Source organism: Stigmatopora argus, chromosome 23, assembly GCF_051989625.1.
Source record: "Stigmatopora argus isolate UIUO_Sarg chromosome 23, RoL_Sarg_1.0, whole genome shotgun sequence".
Taxonomy (NCBI): domain Eukaryota; kingdom Metazoa; phylum Chordata; class Actinopteri; order Syngnathiformes; family Syngnathidae; genus Stigmatopora; species Stigmatopora argus.
Genome location: NC_135409.1, coordinates 6,390,639 through 6,417,427, shown reverse-complemented (window position 1 = coordinate 6,417,427; position 26,789 = coordinate 6,390,639). Strand labels below are relative to the sequence as shown.

At 43.3% G+C, this 26,789-nt stretch overlaps 3 protein-coding genes across 6 annotated transcripts; 2 read left to right on the top strand and 1 right to left on the bottom strand.

Moving 5' to 3' along the window:
* The first annotated feature begins 1,318 nt into the window (after positions 1-1,318).
* On the top strand, positions 1,319-14,364 carry LOC144068797 (actin nucleation-promoting factor WASL-like). Of its 3 annotated transcripts, XM_077593598.1 has the most exons (11): positions 1,320-1,757; positions 5,816-5,950; positions 6,036-6,122; positions 6,411-6,507; positions 7,953-7,976; positions 10,028-10,208; positions 10,321-10,363; positions 11,261-11,414; positions 11,936-12,453; positions 13,130-13,238; positions 13,350-14,364. In XM_077593598.1, the coding sequence occupies exons 1-11, from the start codon at positions 1,653-1,655 to the stop codon at positions 13,409-13,411; spliced, it is 1,515 nt and encodes a 504-aa protein (XP_077449724.1). In that variant the 5' UTR covers positions 1,320-1,652; the 3' UTR covers positions 13,412-14,364. The 3 variants fall into 3 exon arrangements, with proteins under 3 accessions (XP_077449725.1, XP_077449724.1, XP_077449726.1); XM_077593599.1 differs by lacking the exon at positions 7,953-7,976 and having other exon boundaries at positions 1,319-1,757; XM_077593600.1 differs by lacking the exons at positions 1,320-1,757; positions 5,816-5,950; positions 6,036-6,122; positions 6,411-6,507; positions 7,953-7,976 and adding an exon at positions 7,990-8,847.
* LOC144068795 (leiomodin-2-like) lies at positions 13,708-19,803 on the bottom strand. The gene is made up of 6 exons (XM_077593597.1): positions 19,193-19,803; positions 18,493-18,915; positions 18,162-18,422; positions 17,774-17,983; positions 17,268-17,708; positions 13,708-16,774 (listed from the first exon to the last, which is right to left on the bottom strand). The coding sequence occupies exons 1-6, from the start codon at positions 19,466-19,468 to the stop codon at positions 16,748-16,750; spliced, it is 1,638 nt and encodes a 545-aa protein (XP_077449723.1). The 5' UTR covers positions 19,469-19,803; the 3' UTR covers positions 13,708-16,747.
* On the top strand, positions 14,395-26,592 carry LOC144068798 (uncharacterized). 2 transcript variants are annotated; one of them, XM_077593602.1, is made up of 10 exons: positions 14,395-14,471; positions 15,021-15,077; positions 20,019-20,105; positions 21,593-21,879; positions 22,177-22,284; positions 22,379-22,435; positions 22,501-22,659; positions 22,807-22,969; positions 23,097-23,197; positions 24,594-26,592. In XM_077593602.1, the coding sequence occupies exons 4-10, from the start codon at positions 21,868-21,870 to the stop codon at positions 24,747-24,749; spliced, it is 756 nt and encodes a 251-aa protein (XP_077449728.1). In that variant the 5' UTR covers positions 14,395-14,471; positions 15,021-15,077; positions 20,019-20,105; positions 21,593-21,867; the 3' UTR covers positions 24,750-26,592. The 2 variants fall into 2 exon arrangements, with proteins under 2 accessions (XP_077449728.1, XP_077449729.1); XM_077593603.1 differs by lacking the exons at positions 14,395-14,471; positions 15,021-15,077 and having other exon boundaries at positions 18,119-20,105.
* Positions 26,593-26,789: the final 197 nt, after the last annotated feature.

Sequence of the window (26,789 nt, the reverse complement as noted above, 5' to 3'; positions counted from 1 at the left end):
AAGTCGGCCAAAACATTGAGTGCGGTTCAACTACTATGATTTGACCAAAATCATGTGCACGCACACATTTGTGAAGAAGAATTTAGAAATGCCATTTCATCAGGTTATACCTGAATAAATAAAACAGCTCGACGACAGCTGAAAATCGACATCTTTTTGACGAAGTCAACATTGTGCGTTACCGCCATTGATGAGCCTGACTGAGCATGTTGCGGAAGTATCCTCAGGCTTTGTGTTGAAATTAGGATGAGTCATACAAGCAAGAGTATATACATACATTATATTTTATACAATATCATTTAGGAGGAATGATATGCCTTTAAAGGGCAAAATCATGGCATTGATGTAATATCTAATGCGTATGCCAGACATTTTTACACTTGAGGGTGCATACAGTAAATGGAGCAGTCTTCATTTTTAACTCACTGTATTATGGATTATTTTTTGTGCAATGTGATGAATCACTCAAGTATACCAGAGAACAAATCATGTCTAAACCCAGTGAGTATAAATCACTAGCCAATCATAGTTGGTGAAAGCGATGACGTATCCCTACGCCTGCGAGAAGGCAATGACGTATCCCTACGCCTGTGACATGGTATTGTGGTGTTGCCAACTCGAAATCTGATTGGTTAAAGCAACAGTCTTATCGACGCTTGTTTAATGCAGCAGAGCCTGCAGAACTGATTGTGAAGGCCTTGAGGCAGATTTCTGACCCTGGCAACAAATAATGGCTGAAATGTGATTGGTTAAATGCTTCAATATGAAAACACACATCTGGAAGCAGTGCAACCAGGGGGAAAGCAATGAAAGAAGCTAACAGACCATTTGGAATTATTTAATAAGTATTGATAGACAAAATATAATATATGATTCAGATATTTCTTAGGCCAGCAGAGACGGCCTGCCACTGATTTAAATCCCAACGGTGCTAAATGAATTAAGCAGACCAGAAGACATTGATTGTTTAATTCTTCTCTTTATTATGATTTCGGATTTGTATTAATTTCAGATCAAAGTCGCTAAAGTAGTAAATGACACTACTACTATTATAATAGCAACATGCACCTTGTCTCCTGCCTCCTCCCATTCTGCACTGCACACATTCCTGTCATAAAAGCCAGGGGCGGACAGGACTGTACCACACCGGAGATATCTGTTATTTTATGCCAAACCAATAAGCAACGCAACTTTAAGTGGAATATAGTCCTCATCCTCTGTGATATGGTAACGTCGGGTGTGTTTAAGTGTACTTTATGCCATTTATTTATTTTTTAATCATGGGACTCATCCTTAGCAAGTCGTGACTCCCCCCCCCCTTCCACAAGAATGGATTCGTCCTGACACTGCCATGTTGGATTGAACAGGCTGCGGGCGCTGAAGCAGCCGGACTTCCCAGGAAAGTTTTTGCCATTTTCCACTCTGTATTTGCTCTTATTTCGCAAAGAACCCGGTTCTGGCGTCTTTTTCATCAACACTTTTTGGTATCACGTCCGTGCAACCGTCAATCGGAAGTGACTTCAGCCTGACTTAAGGGGAGAGCGGACACAGGAAGGCCACGGATGACCCGGGGATTGTTTATGGATCTTTCCGGACTCAGTTTACCTTCTTAGAGTCCGTAAATAAGTTATTAATTGGTGAACAAAATAAAAATGAGTGGACTTCATAAGCAACAACGGCAATCAAATGTCGGGTCCATCCTACTGACGCCTCAAGAGAATGACTACCTTTTCAACCACCTTGGCAGGAAATGCATCGTAAGTTTTTTCCCCTTCTTTTCCATTACAGTTTGTTGTGATGCGTTTTATTTTCGAGGGATTTCCTGTTTCCATGCCGTTGGGTTTGAAGTTTCATCTTTTATTTTTTTCCTGTCGGAGCGCGGAAGGTGGGTTTGTTTTGACAGCCGGGACGTCAAAAAGGGCGAACAGCGACGTCGAACCTCGATCGGGACGGTTGACGTCAACTTGTTCAGACTTCGAACTCAATTCACGGGCCTCTGCGCCTCAAGGTTGACGATCGAACACCTGAAGAATCATTCGGGAAACGTCGCTATCTGTCAAAGCACCGCCATTCCGTCTCGACCCATTTGGTGTCGCGATGGTTCCGATGTCACTTTGCTGTTAAATCAATCAATTTGTGTCATTATTATATAACAGTAGGCGAACCTGGGTTTGTTTTAGGGAAGCGTGTCCACTGAAGGAATGTGCCGACAAGGCTTGGCATGGGACATCGCTGACTAGTGAGAACTCATCGGGGATTTTTTTTTCTCCCCCTTTTCTCAGTCCCCTAAATTTGAAGAGTCCTGTTCTACCAGACTGACTACAGAGTCAACATTCCAAATTAAAACAAAAGCACTCGCGTTTTGTCTGTTTCCTCTCTTGTTTGTGTTCGACAACCAATACAAACAAACATTAGCCCAATTTTCCCACAAATATGGAGTCTTTAAACGCAGCAACCCCCCCTTTTAAAAGCATTGGTGCGTCCGGAGTTTGTATTGTTCTGCAATTGCGTATGGAAGCCACAAGAGGGCGTTGTACGCAACCATCCCACCTTCTGAGTACGTTTTGAGTCCAAATGAAAAAAATAAATAGTTCCCATTGCTATTTAGTGATGAATATTGAATATGTCTCTTGGTATTACTTGATTGCAAATGTTGAATAGTTTTAATTGTATGCTGGGAAGGTTATATATATATATATATATATATATATATATATATATATATATATATATATATATATATATATATATATATATTTTTTTTTATTTAATATAATTTGGATTTTTACTAAGTAATTTCACATTCATAATTTGGATTTTTATTAAGTAATTTCACATTTATACGCAAGTTCAATTGACCTTTGTCATTTCTGTTTGATAATGAACAAATATTGTTGTAACTCTAAAAAGTAACTGAGTTTTGAAAGAATGCATACAAATTGCACATTTTTAAAGGAAACATCTTACTGTATTTCCACGGCATATTTGCCATTGTATCAAACTGTACCAAGGTTGTTTCTTGAGAGTTTAGCCGATACCATCAAATAGTTTCTGATGATTGGGCAAGTATTTTTGCTCCTATTTCCCGCACTCATGACAAATCATGCTCTTTTCTCTTTCTCTGTATAACGTGAACCCACAGGTTTTTGGGGCGTGCCGTGGGTTGACGTAGGCCCGCTCCGAAATGCGTCGACGACATTCCTCCAGCACCCTTTGCCGACTGACTGTGTCACAATGCATGAGATGGGGGCATTTTACCCGTTCCTCGCATTCGCACTAGTAGATCTTTTAATGCAGCAAGTGTATTTGCGTTTCTGACATTGTGCCTGTCCAGGTCTACCGTATTTTCACGACTATACGGCGCATCGTATTTTTAGCCGCAGTGTCAATAACGAGTGCTATTTCTGTATTTTACACACACAAAGGACGCACCGTTTTTATAGACGCAGCCAGGCATGGCATACCATTCACCAGCTTAAACATACAGGCTACACCCACACGCTATAAACAAGTTTTTAAAAAGGCAACGGAAGCAAAACTGAGTTCGGTTGTATTTTATTTAGCCATTTTACAATGTACTCACGTCATCATAATTTAAATACCCGTCACTGATTTAATAGCTGTTTTTTTCCATGACTTTTTATTTATGTATTGAAGTTGAAGACTATGTGCTACAGTGGTTGGGAAACACTGTCTTACACTTTGGATTGTATTTGTTGTCGACTGCAAAATGTGTCAAGTGCCGTTTTATGGCTCAGTCAGGGCAGAAAAGAGAAAATCAAGGAGGAACATGATTTGACCACTGTTTTTCTCGCACACGGAAGGATGCTCGTTGGTATTCCTTCGTCTTTCACCATCAGCAAGACTGGAAAAAAGGTGGCGGTGGTCCAATGCAAGCTGTGTGTTTGATAGCGTGTGCGCAGACTGCCTGATCAGCAATCCGCATCCCATTGGAAGTCCGGTTTAAAAAAATTGGAAATACTAGGAGCCGTTTTGATGATGTCAACTTTGCTAGCACACTACGATTCCATTTATATTTCCATTCTGCCACCATTTTTTTGTAGTCTAATCTCAACTGCAGCAATTATCTCTTTCCACTATTTGCACAAAATGAGGTCAAGCTTTCGGTCTCCCGTGTACTAGAGAGGGACGGAAATGAAAATTGTCACGTAGGGTTAACGCCAATGAAGCAAGCAAGCGCACCAGGGCTTCACTTCTTCACCATCTTTGACCCCGTCAGGACTTATCAGCAATCCTCAGGCTGTGACGTCATTGAAAATAGCTTATTTTTATGCCTTTTATGCTTTTTTTTGTTCTTTTTTTGCATAAAAAGGAATGGTGTTCCATCCAGTTAGCCTCATCCTATATTTGTACGCACACTAGGTCATTTAGCATCGTAATAGGCTGAGTCACAAATGTAGACCAAGATGTCATGTCCTCTATTGTGTGTGCAAAGAGGATGGTCAGAAGTCTAGAAAGCAACTTGGCTCTTTTTTGGGAGAAATTGTCCAGAAATTCTATGAGCTTGGCATGTGCTTTTGTCAATATTTGACTGTGAATATTTGCCTACTTCACTTAACCCAGTCACAAGATGAAAGGGCACCCGAGGGCTTCCATGGAAGAAAACACCTCCAGTCTTGACCTGTTAAATTGCAAATTTGAACATGGGATGTGATGTTAACTTCCGTCACCAACGCTTTCATGTGTGCTTTTATTAGTTGGAAAGCTCCACCCCACGTGCCAAGGTGCAAAACCCACGCGATGTCAAATCAATGGGAGATAAACAACAAATCATACACTTATAGTTTAGCGCAATTTAGCTTAGTGTTCAACCAGCTACCCTGCGTGTTTTTGGAATGTGGGAGAAAACTGGAGTATGTGATGAAAAAATCCAAATTTTGCTAAAAAAAAACTGTAGGGTTGTCAAACTTTTTTTTTTAATATATATTTTCTTAATTTATTTTATTTATTTTTATTTTTTATATACCGTATTTTCACGACTATACGGCACATCGTATTTTTAGCCGCAGTGTCAATAACGAGTGCTATTTCTGTATTTTACACACAAAGGACGCACCGTTTTTAAAGACGCAGCCAGGCATGGCAAAACATACACCATCTTAAACATACGGACACACGCTAAACACGTTTTTAAAAAGGCAACGGAAGCAAAACTGAGTTCGGTTGTACTTTATTTAGCCATTTTACAATGTACTCAAGTCATCATCACCCACAAATCCATCAAAGTCCTCATTTTCTGTGTATGAATTGAACAATTGTCCAAATGAGTCATCGAAAACGCTGAGTTTTATACGTTCGTCCAGGCGGCCACAATCCATTCGCAAATAGTAGCTAGTAGCTAGCGTAACTTTTCCAACGCTGCTTTCCATGCTTCGTAAAGCTGTGTTGATGTCGATCGCCAGGCCACAATCCATTGGGTGTATTGACAAAAGAACTATATATCCCAGCAGTCACTGCGCAGTAGTTTTTCTACGAAGAAAATAGTAGAGTCGGGGGCTGCTTGCCGTAGTTGTGAGATCTGTAGAGGATGGTGTACCCTATCGACTGATTTATTTGATTTTATCGTGATAACAATTTTAGTATTGCTCCATATATAAAGTGCACTGGATTATAAGGCGCCCTGTCTATTTTGGAGAAAATTTAAGACTTTTATGTGTGCCTTATAGTTGTAAAAATATGGTATATTTTATGTTTTTTTCCAGTAGCAGCCGAAATGTATTTTGCTGTTCGTGTACCTAAAAAGTTTGTTTGGCATTTAAACGTAAATCCCGTTCTGTTTTCACTTCTGTCCTAGACGTTGTCCTCAGCAGTGGTCCAGGTTTTCACCGCAGACCGAAACGGCACCTGGACCAAGAGATGTTGCGGCGTGGCCTGCCTGATCAAGGACAACCCGCAGCGTTCTTACTTTATCCGAGTCTTTGATATCAAGGTAGCGGTCCAAGTAGAATCCGCCACTCTTGGACAGCAGCGTCCGATCCCTAAACCATCTTTTACTTCCATTTGTTTTGAAACAGGACGGTAAGACGCTGTTCGAACAGGAATTATACACTAACTTCAACGTCAATCCATGCAGAGCGTTCTTCATCACATTTGCTGGAGATGTGAGTCGGATTCCATCTTTGTTTTTTTTTTATTTGGATGTAAAGTTACGGGGTGAGAAAAGATGTTACCGGCCAGAACCATTTTTTTGTTTGTGCTGCCCCAGTGTTGATGGGCTCAGCAGACCATACGGTATGTGGTTCCAAACATGGTGGTGGTGAGAGACTTATCGCTGTGTACACATCTTTTAAATCATCTTTGTGTAATAAATCCGCTCTTTGTACCGTCAGCTCAGTGTGATTTGAAATGAGAAGGAGTGGTTTTGTTCATTCTGTTCTTGTTCCCTCCAGACATGCCAAGTGGGCTTGAACTTCGCGAGCGAGGAGGAGGCCAAGCGTTTCCGAGGTCACCTCTCCGAGCTTGTGGGCAAAAGGCAAAGGAAAACCGGTACTTTTGACACCTTATTCCATCTGCTCTAGTGGACAAAAATCACACACTTGGCATTTCTATTGATGACTTGCAAGTGTGTGGTTTTTTTTCCCAGCGTCTATTGGCCCACACCACATACACAAACACCAAAAAAATGATATTCATCACCATCTTCAATTGGCTTCCACTCACACATCTTGTGTCACAGGTGTCAAAGTGGCGGCCCGGGGGCCAAGTCTGGCCCGCCGCATCATTTTGTGCGGCCCGGGAAAGTCAATCATGAGTGCCGACTTTCTGTTTTAGGATCAAATTAAAATGAAGAGTATAGATGTATGTTAAATTTCCTGATTTTACCGCTTTTAAATCAATAATTGTATTTTTTTAATCCATTTATTCTGTGTTTTTAGTTCAAAAATCATTTTGTAAAATCTAAAAATATATTTTAAAAAGCTACAATAAACTTTGTTTTAGATCTATAAAAAATGAATATTCAGGGCTTTTAATCCAGGTCTTTTAATCAATTTATTTAAAAAAATCTAAATATTATATCTGAAATGGTCCGGCCCACATAAAATCGAGTTCACGTTAATCCGGCCCGCGAACCAACCCGAGTCTTATGTTGTAAAAGACAAATGTAATGTGGTTTCTGTCCTAATGATGGCACTGTAGACTTACCGTATTTTCTCGCGTATAAGCCGTACCCTTTAAATTGTTGAATTTGACAATTTCTCTTGTATGAGACCCCCTCTTGATTGACAATTTCCACCTCCATATTTTAATAGGGAGTACAAATGTGTTACTTTGAAGGAAAAATCTTGAGTAAAATCACCAAGTTTTTTTTCACATTTTATGCAAGCTACGGTATTTTTTTCTTCTTGAATTGTATTCATAGACGTCAATATAATTTAGTCTTGGGTTATGGCGTTTGGTCCTTGTCACCTTGCAGTTTCGTGCATGTCGAGTCTAATTTCTGCGCATATAAGCCGTACCCTCGATTCAGTCATCTTTTTATGGAGCGTCAAATACCCGATTAAAAATATGGTAAGAAGAGATGCTAGGAATTGAAGATGGTGATTCAATTACCAATGATTGACATTACCAAGCGCATCTTTGATGCAAACCAGGGGGGAAAAAGCTTTGTAACTGTCTTCTTTCTGACTCTTTTAAACTTTCTATCACTTTCTGCTTTGGGAGCAAATCAAGACTTTTTTTCCCTCTGGAAAACACACATCGTATTACAAGAGAATGTTTTTTTCATCCAGTCCGTTTCTCCTGGATTTTTTTCCTCTACATGTGATTGGAGCTGTGTGCGTGGGTTAAACTGTGTATGCAATTTACTAACTCCCGACCGACTTCGACAAGCCTTTCCTTTTTTTTTTTCACCATCTCTTCTTTTCCGTCACGTCTCGCCGTCCCGCCATTTAGCGCCACAGTGTAATCATTTGGCATGTCTGTTTTCACAGAGAAGAGACGGGAGCCCTTGAATGGTACGTTGTCCACCGTTTTTGTACGTTCTCCCGACCTTCCTTCGCCGTGTTTTCATACGGATTAATCTTGGATTAGGCGGCCATGCAGAGTTACGTAAAATCCAGGGTTTAATACTCCAATAATGTGACGGGATTAGAGCCCACGCAGGGAGGAGAAAAACAGCAAAATGGGCGGAGAAGTGACAACGGCCATCCAATCCGGGCGCCACAAACTTGACGGAGCACCCCGCCGCCATGGAAATTCGGTGGAAAAAATGGGGGATAACAGCAGGGGCTTGTCCAATCAAGGATTGGCAGGATAGGAGTCCCCATCACATACCAGTCCGCTCTCCCAGTTGTCTGGCGAGGGCATGACAGGGCAACTCAGAGTCGGCTTTCCACGCAAACGTGCTTTGGTTCTTATTTTTTAGAGCTTGACAACGTGGATTTTTAATTTTTATTTTTTTTACTCTGGGTGGAGTCAGGCTGGGATGCGATGCGTCCACCGGAAACCGTTCCCGGCTCGCGTCGCCAGTGAATAAATCTCCCATCTCCGCCGCGATGTTCTGCACCACCTTCTCGTCGGCGCCCTCGGACGACGTAGCCGGCGAGAGCCGCGGTGGCGGCGGTGGAGGGCCGGTCGGCGGGGGCCGGGGCTTGGGCCCGGCTAGCTGCCTGTCCACCCTGCACTGCTTGGTTCTCCCGCAAGATGAACTTTGGCCGAACCGGGCGGATTCATTCCAAATGCGAGCGCGGAGCTTTACGGGCGACGTCAAGGCGGACACGTATGGAGACGGCGGGGGGATTTGGGAGAGGGTGAGGAGGCGTAGTCGCTCCGTTTCACCTTTGCCCAGCAAAACAGCAAAAAGCCCTTGTCACCACACTGTGAAAGGTATGAGGTGGCCTCAAATGGCAACTTTAGAAATCCATCTAATAATAATAATAATAATAATAATCGGACATAGGCTTTGTCGTCATCATCAAGAACAAAAGCCTAATTGTCATCATACCCAGAAACTGCATATGACGAAATTGGTAGTGCTTCTCCATAAGGTGCGTTTTCCCGGCAAAAGACCCAAAATAAGTGATCATTTCGGACTTGTAATTTGGCATTCTGCCGTTATGGATACATCGCATCACACGCCCCCCCCGAGCGGATCACTTACCGCTCCCTGTCTTTCACTTACCTTCAGTCAGCCAGTAGGAGGCAGATCCCCGCCCAAACGTCTTTTCATATTACCTCTGATAGATCTGAAAATACAACTTCAGGAACAGGTTAAGAAAGAGTGAGATCAATTTAATAGGAAATAGGTTTATTACCAGACTGCAGGATGGGGAGAGAGCTCGAACAGCTGTGAACCGCTCATAGTCTGTTGTCCTTGCAACTCTCTCTGAATGAACAGTGGGTCAGTCTTTATATAGGCAAACAGAGTATAGTATAGTTTCTATGACAACGACCAAACTTTGGGCGAAGTCTGATTAATCAGTGTCAAGTCTCCATGACAACGATCAAACTCTGGGCAAAGTCTGATTAATCAGTGTCAAGTCTCCATGACAATGACCAAACTCTGGGCAAGTTTCTTATGACAATGATGTTTTCTATACTTACAAAAACTGATACAATATGAACAAGCAATTGCCAAGCGACTTTGTCATTTTATCTTACAACCTCACCCCGAAGTTATTACACAGAAGGGATTGTGTGTCGTGCTACCGCAAGTTTAGAGTCCTGATGGATGTGGGGGAAAAAATCTCCTTAAGCCTATTTGTCCGTACTTTGTGGGACCTATAGCGTCTGCCAGAGGACAGCAGCTGGAACTGATTGTGACCAGGGTGGTATGGGTCCCCGATAATGTTCCTGGCTCTGCTGAGGTAACGAGGGCTGGCAATGTCTTCCAGTGAGGGCATATATGTGAATTGGTCAAATAACATTAAAGCCAGAAACATGTCTCCAATCGGAAAGCAGGTCCAAACATGTCATTTTCACAGGATGGGTTTTGTCATTTTTTTGTTCTTTTTGTCTTAGTAATAAGGTCCACTTTAAGGTCTATTGTCTCCATGTCATCTCCCAGGCCCAGCGTTGCCCATGGCCACCGTGGACATCAAAAACCCCGAGATCAGCACGGGCCACCGCTTCCATAGCAACTCTCAGATGAACATCATGCACTCCACCTTCACCAAGAGGGAGAAGAAAGGAAAAGGCAAGAAGAAGAGACTAACCAAGGCGGACATCGGCACACCCAGCAACTTCCAGTGAGTCGCTGGCCTTCGTTCCTTCGTGAAGGTTTTATTTACACTTGTACGCAAGATGAACCTTTCGGCTTTTGTTGTGTTGACTGCCATTTCTCTACTTTGCCACCCACAGGCACATCGGGCACGTAGGGTGGGATCCAAACACCGGCTTTGACGTGAGTAAAGGCTTAAAAAAAAGTCATGCAAGCGTGCGTGAATCCACACGACGTGCGCGAGGCCGTTTATTTCCGTGTCCGTCGGATTTGCAGCTCTTTAAAATGAACCCTGGGCTTCGGAATATTAATCTGGGCCGTGTCGTCAACGCGGTTACACAAGGAGATTTTTCCAGACGAGGCACGCCGCGTTTGCATAATCCTTGGACTCGTTCCTAAAACGATCCACCGTACCCTGCGTGAGATTACGAGATGATTTGGATTCGTGATTTCAAGGGTTCCAAATTGATTGGAAGGACTGGATGATGCCATGGTTGTCCTCAGACGTGAAAATGGGGTCCTTTTGGGTCATGGGCCAATTGATTTTTGATGGATTTATTATTAATACAATTTAATCAAACATGGAGACATCTTTAAACATATACTGGCTACAACTTGCAAGGAGAATCACTCCCAACTCGCCTTCGTTCAAGAGGATTCTGAAGAGCGGCGTTCTCCTCTCTCCATTTAGTCACTCATAATTCAAAACATCTAAGGTAATCTGATTCAAACAATTGCATAAGATAACCGAATAACACAATCGAGGTCAAAAAACAACTGCAATTATCGCCATCCAAGTCAAAGCAATTTAACAGTCCTTCGCAGATCTTCATTGCGAACTTGCATCTGGGTGTCATCTGGGTTGCATCGAGGTGTATCTCCCACTAAACAGTCCTTGGAGCCGAGGATACGGTGGTGTTAGGTCAACAAGCTGGAGCCAGCTGTCCTGGAGGGTGACCTCGAGTTTGCCCCAGTCTCAAATTAAAGACACTCTTATACAAAAGTAATTAAAATGCATACATCTATAATATTATCCAGAATAACCCCAACAATTTTTGTATCCCCTTTTTGAAATCACAGTTGAACAATTTAGACCCAGAGCTGAAGAACCTCTTCGACATGTGCGGCATCTCCGAGGCGGAACTCAAGGACAAAGAGACTTCCAAGGTCATCTATGACTTTATTGAGAAGAAAGGAGGAGTGGAAGCAGTCAAAAATGAGCTGCGTAGGCAAGGTGGGTTATCCCAGAACGCAACGTGCCACTCGTGAAAACCAGAACTGATGTCACTCACCCGTTGGCTTTTAAGACGCGGACGGCACCGGTGTGGTGGTTTTGATCTCAGGGCCTCCCAGGTGCCCGGCGGGTATGTTTCCATCTGTGCATGGTGTGATGTGACACACCGGTGGCGCATGTTGCTTGAAATTGAAATCAGCTCCGGACCGGCTGGAAAAAGCTTTTGAAATGATGGAATTAGACTGAAATGTCAAGTAACGCTTGGGAAACGCATTGAGAAATGATGCACCAACTCGACATCTATTGTTTTGTCACTCTGCGGTTATTTGAAGAGGGGCGACGGCGTTCCTGAATCTTTCAAATGCCTTCAAAGCACACATTTTGTGGGATGACTGCCTTTCAGTGGTGTCATGTTGTCACTGCATGGTGCCGTTCTGCAAAAAAAAAATGACTGCTGTGAGTTTTAAGTGGCGATGGCAATGGCGAAAAAAAAACAAATCCATTTTTTTATCTCTTTTCAGCTCCCCCGCCCCCACCCTCCAGAGGTGGCCCCCCTCCTCCTCCCCCTCACCACGGCTCAGCTCCACCTCCCCCACCTCCCGTTCGCGGGCGAGGCGCCCCGCCACCCCCTCCGCCCTCCAGAGCCCCCGTCTCGGCGCCGCCGCCCCCGCCTCCGTCCCGGCCGGGCGCGGGTGCCCCCCCACCGCCGCCGCCGCCGCCCAGCCGAGGAGCCCTGCCTCCGCCCCCGCCGCCGGCCCACGCCTCGGTACCTCCTCCTCCGCCACCGCCGCCCGCATCCTCGATCCTCTCTTTCCCCGGAGCGGCGGCCCCCCCGCCTCCTCCGCCCCCTCCCGGCCCACCGGCGCCGTCCTTCGATTCTAACGGAATGGACGGCGCCGGTGGGGGCAAGTCGGCCCTGCTGAGTCAGATCCGAGAAGGCACCCCTCTGAAGAAGGTGGAGCAAAAAGAGCGGCCGGCGTCCAACCAGGGTCGAGACGCCCTCCTGGGCCAAATCAGACAAGGAATCCAACTTAAACCGGTGAGTGTGCCCACCTTGACCTGGGACCAATGTTCCCTCTAAGCTGTGCGCATGTGCAATTGCGCACTACTCTCGTCTTCTCTGCCCACAGCAAATCATATGGAGCGCACAAAATAAAATCCCAATTTATTTTTATTTTTATTTTTTTAGCTGTGAGACCGACGCGCGAACCACTCATCCGCCGGGCCGCCCATTCCTAGATATTAATCATTACATTTTATTATTACTAAATCATCTAAATGTCCGGGCACCCATTTTCTATCGTGACCAGACGTTTGGTCGACCGGACGTTTGGTCGACCGGACGTTTGGTCGCCGGGTTCGCTCGCTGTCAAACTATGACAGAGTTTATTGTTGATATTTTGATATTAGATATTTAGATATTAAACTCACTCTCTCTCTCATGATTATAATTTTGAGAGCTGGTTTCAACAGTAACAACACGGCGACCAAACGTCCGTTCTACCAAACGTATTTCGACGAAACGTCCTAGTACCATTTTCTATAGGAAGCTCTTATTTTTCCCAGGTGATCACCTGAGGTACGCTTGAAATTCCTTAAATTGCATGATATTGCATGATTTCTATTGTCAGGATTTTTGGCATTCATTTCTGTTCCAAACGGAATTGTGCATTGAAACTTGCAAGAACTCTGATATTTCTGTCTTCGGTCTTCAGAGGGACGAAAGCAACGATTCGCCTCCTTCCTCCCTGGCCCCCTCGGCCGGCATCGTGGGGGCACTCATGGAGGTCATGCAAAAGAGGAGCAAGGCTATTCATTCTTCAGGTACGTTTTGTATGCCGGAATGAACTCAGTTCACATTGGAGGCGATCCACGTCCAATTCAATGGCAGACGGCGAGTCTAAACATCCATATTTGTTTTAACAACTTCTGCAGATGAGGACGACGATGACGAAGATGATGAAGACTTTGAAGATGAGGATGAGTGGGAAGACTAGTGATTGTTTTTTTTTTTTCGTTTGTTTGTTTTTCCCTTCACTTTTGAATGATTGACGCAAAGAATTTTCCTGTCTTAAAATGAATCTTTCATTTCAATAGTGGACATTCTCTATCCATTTGCTGTATATTTTTGTTGCCTTCATGCTTTTTTTTTTATTCATCTGTGCAATACCTCATTCAAGCTGTCGGACATTCTCATATCTGTGTTTTTTTTTGTTTTTTTTCTCTTCTGAAACGTTTTCTGTTTCTAACCGTCTGTCGCTCTTGCCTATTTTTTTTTTTTTTCCCCGCGTCCTTGTCTTCCCAAAATAACGTGCAATTTTGACAGCGAGCCGTCATTGATCTTTCGGACGGTTTTCCGAGACGAGAGTTGCCGCAAATCCTCCTTTTTTTTTTTTTGTCTTTGGAAGAAAAAGAAATATTTTCTTACCCTAACTTTGGTTTATTTTTGCTTACTCTAATGAGCCTAGTTTAGCACTCGTATTTTCTAAGAGGGGGAAAAAATTTGAATTTGGACCATGCTGCTGGCCCAGATATGACTCTTGATATATATATATTTTTTTTCAGTGAAAGAGAGGATTCGTGCATTTAAAAAAAGAAGAAAAAAAAACTGAATTATTACGGTTCTGTTGCTGTGTACATTTGCTTCAAACACAGCACTGATACAGTGGCTGATTCCCACGGCCTAAAATGACACTAAAAAGTCAAATGTTATTTTATTAAGTGAGATGTTTTGAAAGTACTGCTCAGAATATCTCATAGAATCCAGACCCATTTTTTTTTGTTTTTGTTTTTATTAACACGTGACAGACACAATGTACACTACAAGCCAACAACTACTTCGCTACAAAATCTTTTCCTTCATCTTTTTCTACTTTCCAGTATCGATAGACAATTTTTTGTTGGATTTGGGTCATGTAAAATTTGAGGAATAAAGACACTTTTAGTTTTACACCTTCTGATGCTTTACATTTACTAGATGCAGACAGAATACCTGTTGTTTTAGATGACGGCCATTTTGGATCTGATTTCGTCCTATTGCAAGACTTCAGGCCAGTGGTAAGTTTTCCCTAACAAGACTAAATGATTGTGTTTAAAAGAAAAATATTGTATTTTATTTTAGTTTTTTAGACTGCTTAAGTTTACAAAAAAAAGGCATACATTTTTGAAAAGATGATTGCATAAGTTCCATAATTCACTTCACGATTCATCACTGTTATTTTTAATATCCAGTATAACGAGAAAAGCGACATTGAATGTAACGTAGCAACAAATGAGGCTAAAATGTATCATCCATGGCAAAACCAAGTGAGTGACATCTGATACACGTTCAAAAGAATACTTTATGTATTTCTGTTTCTATTTTTACAAACTTACTGTGCAACATGACGAATGAAAGAATTTTCCTGGGATTTGGTGCAGCTTTTTGTATATTGTAAACTTGAATAAAGAGACCAAATGACATTTTCATGTCTGTTCTTCAATGAGATAAGGCCTGTTTTAACTAATATGAGCCGCAGGCATTTGTTCAAGTTGACCAGTTTGCCATTGTTTACTGAAGCGCGTCAATAACAACAGCATCAATTCTATGTTCTGCTTTATTTTTAGCACACGGCTCCTGTATCACATCTCAGCTGTGGAGCTTCTGGGAGGGATTAGAGCAAGGTATGTCACTTTCCGCTCACTCATAGCGACACGCATGCATGCACACAAGCTACAACCACATCACCCCCTTTTTTTTTTAAAGCTTAGGTGCCCAAGTGCCAGCCCGAGGGCCAGACCAGACACGCCGTAAAAGTAAAAACAAGGGTGTGCTCTATGCTAAAATCCAAATGGTTATAGATATAGAGAGAATATTTGATTTAAACTTTTTTTAAATAAAAAAGATAATAGTAGTTTCATTTTTTTTTATTATCAAAAAGGGATTTTAAAAATTAAACCATTCCAGTTTCCCATTTTTTGGTTTATATGAACAAAAAACTTAAAGTTGCTGTCTATGCTAAAATCCAAATGGTTATAGATATAGAGAGAATATTTGATTTAAACTTTTTAAATAAAAAGATAATAGTGGTTTATTTGTTTTTTATCAAAAAGGGAATTAAAAAATTAAACGATTCCAGTTTCCCATTTTTTGGTTTATGTAAACAAAAAAACTTAAAGTTGCTGTCTGTTTTTTTAAATGGAAAACAAACATATATTTAATTTTCCCCTTTCTATAAAAAAGTTTAAATAATAGTAATATTTGGAATCTAAAGAAAATGAGAATATTTAAATAATACATTTAAATTACAATAAAACATGATTGTAAAAAATCAAAGAGTAGACAGTATTACTGTTTCTAAAAAAAAATCAGATAAACATTATAAAGTTTTTGGAATTCCAATATTTAGAAAATTAAACACCACTGAGAATGATTACTCTTTTCCCCTTTTATTTTTCAATAGAAATGAAAAGTTTTTCCTTTTTTATTAAAAAAAATTCCATCATTTTCTCCCTTTTTTAATCCTCAAAATGCACTTAAATATTTGCTATTAAAAGGCTCAAAAAATGACTTGGACATATGACCCTATCATCTTCCAGAAAAGCTGTCCATTGATTCATCGATTATTTACCCTGTGGGATCGCACCATTAACCACTGGTTTTAGATTACAAACACGTCTGTGAATTTGACATGGGGGGGGGGGGGGGGGGGGTTAGCGACCACATTTTAGCGCCGATCTGACTGAAAGGGTTCCCCTCATTGGCAATCGGAAGGATTCTTACCACAGCGCTGAACTTCCTGTGAGAGACGTGTATTTTTAGGAACACTTGGGCCCCTGGAATGTATGCGCGCCGAGGGGAAGGATATCGAGTACACGTGTTGTGGAAAGCCGGGAAATAAAAGATGCATGTCACTGTCAAGTTGGGGGAAGCTCATTCGCTGGAAGTGGAAATTGAATTCAAAGAGCTATTTTGGAATGAAGTTCCAAGGCCGTTCTAAAGATATCTCCCGATAATATACTTTCCTAAATGCCACTCACGGAAGCTCTTATGTGAATGGTTCATTTGCATCTCCGCCAACTGACTCATAGCTATTCAAAAAATGCAAAATGGAAAAAACAAAACAATTCTCACACTAGATATAATTAGACAACCCCCTCAGCAAAAAGAAAAAAAACGAATTTTGAAATGAACACATCAATCCATCAAGAGCAAATCATATTTACAAGTTGACAAAGAAAACAAAAGACCATTTGCAGTAAACAAAGGTTTCAAAATATTACAAAAAAATCTTCTTTTTTTTTACCACTGTTGCTCCTCCATTGTCCCAGCCAGTTATCTTCTCAATTCTTTATTATCGTAAGTGGCATGGAAGTTCGACCTATGAAAAAAAAAAACATCTTTTATGATACATTTTGCCTCTGCGTGTCAACAGACAGTTTTAATGTTGCTATGTCTGCCTTTATCAAATCACTTGCTATAAATAGCAGCATTAAGTGGCCGGAATTTCACAGCTAGGGGCGGAGCTGACTTTTTTTTCCACCTTACTCCTTGCTTGTAGATATTGTAAGTTATTTAACATTCTATAGGCACCCGAAAGGCCACGTAAACCCGAGACGCTTCCGTGTCGGGCGCTTTCTCACTCACTTGCACCATGTTATGGTGATTCTGCCTCTTCTGGTAAGGTCTAGAACGGACTCGTGTTCTTTGTTACTTACGTCTTCCCCCGACCCACGTTCAATTTTGTCTATCCCGCCTCATCGCACGGTGAAAACACCGAGTCTCGACTTCTGTTTCCCATCAAGTCGCGTCGGAATTCTCCCGAAAACCCGCCATAGTGAGACTCGACTGGCGTTAAGGGTTGCTTTGCTCACCTTCCTTAATTTCCGTACGCTGCTATTACGGATGGAGTCCATCAACTGGTCGTGGGCCGACCTCATGGGGGTGGACGGCCTGCTGCTCTCTTCCCCCAGCCTCTCGGCCGCCATGGGTCTCAGCGCGTTTTTCAGCTCCTTGAGGATGCAAGTGGTCTCGTCCTTGGTCTTCTCCTTCTTGCTCTTCTTCCCTTTAGCTTTAGCCTTCTTGCTGCTGGCCTCGTGGGATTTGATCACCTCCGCGATGGTCCTGGTGGGCTTCTTCTCCTGGCGAGTGGAGTCGGGAAGCGGTGGGGGAGGCGGAGGGGGAGGCGGCGGGGGCGGAGGCGGAGGAGGAGGCGGCGGTGGTGCCGGAGGCGTCTGTTTCTTCGCCAAGTTGCTCCGAGGGACTTTGGGGGAGGACCAAGGAGAGGATCGAGGCGAACTGTGGGGTGTCACTCGCTGGAAGAAAAGATTGTTTTGAGATATCGTCATCACGCCAACGAGGCGCTCGTCCATCGTGGTACCAGGGCGGTGGTCCGAGGGTTGGCGGCTCCTTCCGGAAGCCCCAGCTGCCGCTGTTGCTTCTGTTCCTGCAATCGTTTCTGCCTCTGACGGTCCTGGTTCCTGGTCAGGATACCTGTCATGCTCATCCTGGGACCAGGCAGGTTAAACTGGTAGCCCAGCTTGATCAAGGTGTGGTTTTCTCGAAGTATCTTGACCATTTCCATCTCCACCTGTGAAGTTTTGGAGGGGAAATCAGATGCCATTAGCTCGTGGAAAGGGGGGCGTCGGGTGAGGGGGCAAGGCAGGAGTGACCAAGGCCGGTCCTCCAGAGCCCCTATGGAAAACAGACTGGATAGGGGCTCTGGAGGACCGGACTTGGCCACCCCTGGTGCAAGGCTTGGCGCTCACCTGGCCTCCACAGATGTGCCTCTGGTTGTGGAACCGGAGCTCGGTCAGAGTGTCGTTACCGGGAAGAGCTTGGACCAAGGCCATGACGCCCTTCCCGCTCACGTAGTTGGACTCGATGTTGAGGCTGAGGATAGAGGAGTTTTCGCGCAGCATCTTGGCGATGGCCAACGCCACCGGGTCGTCGGCATGGGTGTTGGCCAGGCTGAAGACGCGAACGTGCGTGTTGGACCTCAGGGCTTCGGCGAATCGGATGAGGGTCTCCTAGGAAGGAAGAGAGAAACCGTTAGCTTGGCGAAAAGCGCTGGTGGGGAAGATCCATTCTCCCACACACTTGCGAGATGTCCTCAATGTTGTTCAAGTTGACTTCGGTCAGCTCGGGGTCGTCCGCGAGCGCTCGCTCCAAGGCGTCGTCGACCACGGTGGGGTTCCCGCTGTCCGAGGGTGGAGGGGGAGGAGGCGATCTCGCGGGCCACACCCGCTGCGGCTTCAGTTGCCGCGGGGGGACGAAGACGGCTGGCGGCGGCTTCAGTTGCTGCGGGGGGGGGACGAAGATGGCTGGCGGCGGTGCCTCGTCCTGGTCTTGGTCATCCTCGTCTTCTGTTTCTTCTTCCTCGCTTTCCTCTTCTTCGTCCTCCTCTTCTTCACTGTCCTCTTCTTCGTCCTCTTTTTGCATTTGCTGTTGTTTCTCGCTTTCGTCGTCTTTTTCGTCCTCCGATTGGCTGTTGGGGTCAGTCACCTCCTCGGCTTCTTCACCCTATATCAAAACAAGTTTAACATGTTGCTGTCGCTTGCTTACTTCGGTCACGCCTCGAGTCTTTAGCTCAAATCTAAATACGTATCTGGACGAAACACACAGAATACGCCAATGGGCCATGGACCAATTGCGAAGGAGCCCGACACATAACGCCAAGCCGGCCGGCACCACGCAGATGGGGAAACGTTCCCGTTCTGCCGTTCAAAGGGCAAAATTCCAGACCTTCTTACACCACTGACCGTTTTGGCAAAATTCCAATCCTTCTCACACCACTGACCGTTTTGGCGCTGGCTCCGGCGATTTCATTTTCCAGAATTTTCTGAGTCTCCGCTTCCCAATATTTCATGAGGGCTTCCCTGCTGAAGGTCCCGGTCGGGGTCTTATCAGTCTGGTCCCTCTGCCGGAGCCCGATGGGGACATTGGCGTCCGGGTCGATGTCGACTAGCTCCTTCTCCAACTCGGCCAGCTCTTCGGGGCTGAGCGAGGCCAGGAGCTCGTCTTCATCCACGTCTTCGTACTTGCTCAGCTCCCGGCGATATCCGAAGCAACTCATTGTCTGTCGGGCCTCAAATTAGAGCACGTAGGTGGACTTTCTTTCCGGCCAAAACTTGGCGAAGAAGGCTCCCCTTCGGTCCGAAGCCGACGTCTGTTGGCCGGTCCTCTGCCGTTTCTAATCTCCCCCAGCTGCCGCGCCGGCCTTAAGAGAGGGATCAGCGTGGCCAAAGCGGCGGCCCCTATGATGCGCCGTCTTTTTTTGGGAGGGGACTGAGCCACAAAAAGCATGTGAGTTCACAAGCTGCACCCTGTCATCGTGGCGGCGTGACACCGATGCCTGAGTGGCTTTGTTCATAGCCAAGAACAGAACACGCAAGGGACGCAAATGGCGACATCACAAAAGTTGCCCCGGTACGGGCGTCAACAAACCCCACTCATTCCTATCGCCGCCACTAGTGGGCAGACATACGTTCACGGTAGTATTTGGAATTAAGCTGCGATGTTGTTCTTTCGATAGAAATGTTGCATCCATACTTCAGATTCAAAATGGAATTCAATGTTTAATTCACCTTATTTTACATTGTTGTTTGTGTTGTATTCTTTTTAAGGTCACCTTTATAAAGATGACAGTAATACCTCGTTTATTGCAGTGAGTAGGATTCTAGACTTGCCGCAATAGGGTGAGTCACCGCAAGGTAGGTACACTTTTTTGATGCTTCTCTATTTCATTTTATTTAGACTTTTAAACGTTCTCTGTACTATTATAGGATGCATGTGAATGCTTTTAAAAGCATCCTGGATTCATTGGTAAATATGAAGAATCATGTTTGTGAACATAGAAAATATGTGATCGGAGGAAATCATTCTTGCATTTATCGAACACTATCAATAAACATACAAGAAATGGTACTTTAGCCCATGCTGGTAGCAATTTATCAAACGTGAACCGACGTCAACGTTTGGCAGGCCGCCCATAATGTCAGCCATTTTAAAACCGTCCTAATCAAGAACAGGCGCTCCTTTTAACCAGCGCAACACTGCCTCCTACAAGGACGTGCCCGTCATTACTGTAGCGTTCAAACCTGAATTTAACAGAAGAGCTGAACCTATAGTGGAAAAACATCCTAAATGACGCTTATTAGATTAGATTAGATTAGATTAGATCAGATCACTTTTATCATCCTGTATTCGGGAAATTTCATCGTCACTGTAGCAAGAGGGTGAAAATACAGACACAGGAAAAGACATTTTAGACATAAATATATAAATAAATAAGCGTGTTATATATATATAATATATTATATTACATTATACTTACACACACACATACACATGCATATACGTACATATATATATATATATACATATATATATAATATATTATATTATATTACATTATACTTACACACACACATACACATGCATATACGTACATATATATATATACATATATGTATACATATATACACATGCATACACACATACCTACTTGTATATATATCTGTGTATGTATATCTGTGTATGTATATATGTGTATGTATATATGTGTATGTATATATGTGTATGTATATCTGTGTATGTATATCTGTGTATGTATATCTGTGTATGTATATCTGTGTATGTATATCTGTGTATGTATATCTGTGTATGTATATCTGTGTATGTATATATGTGTATGTATATATGTGTATGTATATATGTGTATGTATATATGTGTATGTATATATGTGTATGTATATATGTGTATGTATATATATGTATATACGTGTATGTATATGTGTATGTATATATATATATATATATATATATATATATATATATATATATATATATATATATATATATATGTATATATGTGTATGTATATATGTGTGTATATATATACATATATATACACACATATATATATACATACACATATATATGTATATATATACATATACATATATATATATATATATATATATATGTGTGTGTGTGTATATATGTATATATGTGTATGTGTATACATATACATACATATATTCCGTGTCCACGGCGGTGAAGCAATAGATTCTTCAGAGCCGCTTTCATTCAAGTGAGAGCTGTCCCGACCAATGTGTACGAGCATTTATGTTAAGTAGGAGCGCTCGGTGGCCTATCAAAACGTTCCTCCAGAGTGCCTTCATTTCCATTCCAAAAGAGCATCCCATCCCTGGGGGACACAGCCCCCCGCGTAGGGAGCCCGAGCCCATCTATCGGCGGCAGACGTCTCCGAGGCGGTCAGCGTGTGACTCAGCCGTAGGCGGCCTCTCCGCTCCTTGAAAAAAGGCAGGCAGGCAGGCAGACGGCCGGTCCGCCCTCAACTTTCACCCCTTGGACACGCGCGCACGCCTGAGCTCGCATTTATCACCAGCTTCGGATCGGAAAGACTCACTTTCATGCGGTGGAACCAGCTACCTTGTATTTGGGCTCCATATGAGGGAGAAAGTAAGTGTGCTTGGGATTTTTTTTTTATTATTCTTTATTTTTTATACGATGGACGGGCTTTGCTGCCTTTTTGATGATTGCTTTTCGGATTGAATGAAGGGAAATTAGACCCTGTTTTCCAACTCGAATATTGGTTGTCACTCATGTTGACAAAGGCAGATGAGCTTGTGGTAAAAACCTGCACTGAGACAATATTGACCTTCCGTATTATTTCCCATGGCATCATGAGGAAAAAAAAAAAAGCCAATCATTGGCTCTTTTTCGGACTTTTTTTAAATTTTATTTTTATTTTTCTAGATCTTCAAGGCAACTTGTGTCCTCTTGAGTCTCATCACAAGTTTGAATGTGTGTTGTGGAAAATTTGGAACCCCCATCACGGATGATGTGAGCAAACTGTCGCTACTGGTGAGCGTTTTTGCTAGCCGTTTTTTAATTATTATTTTTTTTTTTTCCAACCCCAACAGATGCATTCACTGAATTCTCCTCTCTCCTTTTTTAGAAGCACAATATCCCTTCCGATTATGAGATTCCCGTTCATTCCATTCCCAGAGAAGTGGTAAGAATGTCGCAAAAGATTCCTAAAATAACTTTTAATACTTTACTCAACGTTTTGGGAACTAGGCAGGTCCGTGCTGGGTGGTGCTAAACATCTACCCTTTGGAGCAAAGTATTCGCAACCTGGCCAACAAGTTTGGCGTCGTATCGTCCAACAAGGAAAACCTGGTGGTCTTTATTTCCATGCTGAAGACCTTACGCTTCACGTTCGACCACCAGGATCTGGTAAGTCGCCGCCGGCCCGGTACTCGGCCGTTTGGTCACTGGACTTTTGGTCGCCGGTCTTTTGGTCGTCCTGAAGTTTATTGATAATTACCATTTTAAAATTGTTGCTCAAATTCCCTAAATACAAACTGCGAATTATTATTTAAGGAAAGCGCCATGCAAGTCTTCCAGTGCCACTACCGGGAGGAGAGATTGAAAAATGAGCTCTACTTCCACTATATTGAGGATCTCCTTCACGTTGCCAGTGGCGGCGGTGTGGCTAATTTCTCCTGCAAGCCGCCACCATGTCCCAACGCGGAAAATGCACTGGGTAAACACGCTTTTGGAATGAATGACCCGCCATTAACATTGACACTACGTCTCAATACGCTGAAAAATCAGTTCGATGCGCAAAGATGGAGGGATTTGAACCATCTGTGATCGGGTTTCTCTTTCAGGGGGTCGCCAAGATGGTGGCGATTGCCGATGGTGGAAGACAACGCCGTTGTTTCTGGTCTTCGTTCCCGTGACGGCTTGTATTTTTCTCATTGTTTGGCGGGTGAGTAGATAAAAGTCGTTAGTACGTTGGATTTCAAGTCATTTTTTTACACTCGCTTAATTCCCGTGAAGTAACAAGAACAAATTAATCTTCCACAAACATTGTAATTACACTGTGGACTGCTTTTTAATAGTGTTTGAACTGAAAACAGGACTAGTTTTTGGGTGGCGCTCTGGTCGACACGCCTTCATTCTGCACAATTCAGAATTAGTACATCAGCCTGAAGCCGTTTTCCAGTTTGACTATGGAGAAGGTGACTTTTTTTTCTCGGTAGGCTTTGGAATTTTCAGGGCAAATAAATACAGAATTCAAACTGGACCACCTCCATGTTTACTTACTCGAATATATTCCGTCACAGTTGGCGAGAAAATGTTCAAAAATGCATGAACATTGCCTTGGTAAAAATGGTGAGCAAAACATAGGTCAACAATAATGTAAGACAATTTGGCAAACATAAACATCAACAATTTTCACCACAAGAAACAAACAACTGTGGATTACTGCTATATTTTTTATTGCGATTGTATTTTTTTACAACAGTATTAATACCGCTACATTTCAAACTGAATACACATGAATTAATTCTGGTAGACAACCGTGATAAAAAAATAAATTAAAAAAATAAGACGTAGAATGTCATCTCTAAGGGCCACTCTTATGGGTCCCCGGACGTTTGGTTGGTAGAACGGACGTTTGGTAGGTAGAACGTACGTTTGGTCGGTAGAACGGACGTTTGGTAGGTAGAACGGACGTTTGGTAGGAAGAACGGACGTTTGGTGGGTAGAGCGGACGTTTGGTGGGTAGAGCGGACGTTTGGTGGGTAGAGCGGACGTTTGGTGGGTAGAGCGGACGTTTGGTGGGTAGAGCGGACGTTTGGTGGGTAGAGCGGACGTTTGGTGGGTAGAGCGGACGTTTGGTGGGTAGAGCGGACGTTGATCGAGCGGACGTTTGGTCGCCGGGTTGTTACTGTTGAAACCAGCTCTCAAAATTATTATCATGAGAGAGAGAGGGTGAGTTTAATATCTAAATATCTAATATCAAAATATCAACAGTAAACTCTCTGTCATAATCTGACAGCGAGCGAACCCGGCGACCAAACGTCCGTTCTACCAAACGTCCGTTCTACCAAACGTCCGTTCTACCAAACGTCCGTTCTACCAAACGTCCGTTCTACCAAACGTCCGTTCTACCAAACGTCCGTTCGACCAAACGTCCGGTCGACCAAACGTCTTTTGACGAAACGTCCGGTCACGCTCTTATGTATAAAGAGCAAATAATGATGTAATCCTGCACTTCTTGAAAAGCAAATCCTGTTGACAAGATCTCATTAAATATTGAGCAGCCCATTAAGGCTCCCCTATTAGCTCGCGGATTAACCCTTGGCCATTTCCTCCAGCTCAGGTCAAGGAGACGTTTGCCAGCGGACCCCCCCGAGGACATCCAAACAGCACCTCCTCGCCACGACGTTTCCAGCGTGTCCGTCTCCATCCCCCTTCGGAGGGCCGACGCTCTCCCGGAGGAAGACGCCGTGGACGAGCACGAAAGAGGGTGAAGAAGGATGAAGACGGACGGGTGGGGGACGATCTGAACGGAACAAACTGGCTCTGCCGAGATGTGAACTTCAGGAATTTGGGGAGAGTCATTTTTTTGCCATTTCCCTTATCAGAATGCGACCAGGAAAAGTGCTCATGAGCCAAACCCTTCTGATGTGAAGCACAAAAACAAAAGAAAAAACACCTAGAAAGTCTTGTGGATTCTCAAATCAGGTTCATGGTTGAAAAAAAAGTGATGTCACTGGACTTTGGAATACTGGAAAACATGTTGATGGACCTATCATCAGGTTTTCTACTGGGAAAATGAACCTAGAAATGTCCAAACCAAAACTCCCTAGGTACCCAAGTTGTCCATCATTTGAGAAACTGGAGCATCATAACACTCAATAACCACTCATGGAAAGTCACATGCCTCTGGCGCACTTGTTGTTGACATTGCGATGATGGGTCGCAGATGGCGAGGCCGCCGGTCGCAAACAACGCCGCGTTTGCGGTTCAACAAGGGTCCCACTTTGTGTATCAAAGCTGCAGGCAGATGGCAAAGATAGCCACGGCCAGACAGTCCGTCAATCCGTCCATTGTGTCCGCCTCCAGTGGTGATCTTTCGCCGCTTCTTCTTCTTCTCGGTTGCCGTGAAAACCGTCGGACTTTCGAATGCCTCATTCACCGAGTCAAGCCTGTTTCGGTCATGAGAAGATGACTGTGTGGAGAGAGGATGCGTCACACACACATACACACAAACACACACACAGAAAGACAGAAGTGCGGAGGAGATACAGGCGGATGAGCTCAGTGAGTAGAATAAGAGGGACGCTTGTTCTCGGCTGACAAAAGACGTGGCCGGAGGCTGGAGGAAATGCCACTTACCAACGCCGCTGATGTCGGCAAAGCCGCCATGAATCAAGCCGCCATGAATCTAAACTGACCGCACGCCACGCTGGACCGTCATGAAGAATCCACTAACAGTTTTTGAACTATTCCCATCGCTACTTTATTCAAATCAACACGGTGGCCATTAGCAAAAACGCACCAATTCGACGTTTGGCCTCAAAATACTACTTTTGGCGTCATTATGAAATTTGACCAGAAGAGAAATCAAGCCGTGAACATTCCAAAGTGATAGGTTTATTATTAATACACTTTAATCAAAACAGGGAGACATCATTAACATACTCTGGCTATGTTGGGTTTGTTCTGGGATGTTAGTATATGTTCATTAAGCATTTTAATAGGTAATGAAGCTATAAATTAATTTGTGCTTTATGTTGGGACAAAGTAAGCACGAGGTCACTTTCCCCCACAGCTGCATTCGAGGCCAGTTAATTGTTTTCAGGACTATTGACTCAACAGAACACCTTGTTCCAGGCCGAGGATGTTGATCTACAATGGACTCATAAATTGCTTTGACTTGGACTCTGGCAGAGGGCGATAATCGCATTATTGTTTAAAAATACGGCTGCTTTGTTTACTTTATAAAGAAATTATTATGCTTACTTCTGCAAATTCTTACACAGTTGTTTTTGGTTTCGATCTAAATATGAGATTGGCGTGGCAGTTGTTTTTTGACCTTAATGGTGTTATTCGGTTAGTTTATGCAATTGTTTCAAATCAGATTACATTAAATGTTTTGAGCATGGCGCGACAAAATGGACAGAGGATGATACCGTTTTTCAGAATCGTCCTGGATGGAGACAAATCGGGAGTGATTTTCTCTTGCAAGTTGTAACCAGTGTATGTTTAAAGATGTCTCCGTATTTGATTAAATTGTATTAATATTTAATCCATCAGGGTACAACTTGCAAGGAAAATCACTCCCGACTCGCCCTCGTCCAAGATGATTCTAAAGAAACAGCATTTTCCTCTGTCAATTTAGTCAGCACATAATCAAAACATTTAAGGTAATCTGATTCAAACAATTGCATAAGCTAACCGAATAACACCATTAAGGTCAAAAAACAACTGCCACAACAATCTCATATTAGATCGGAACCAAGAACACCTGCGTAAGAATTTGCACAAGTAAGCATACAAAGTGACCC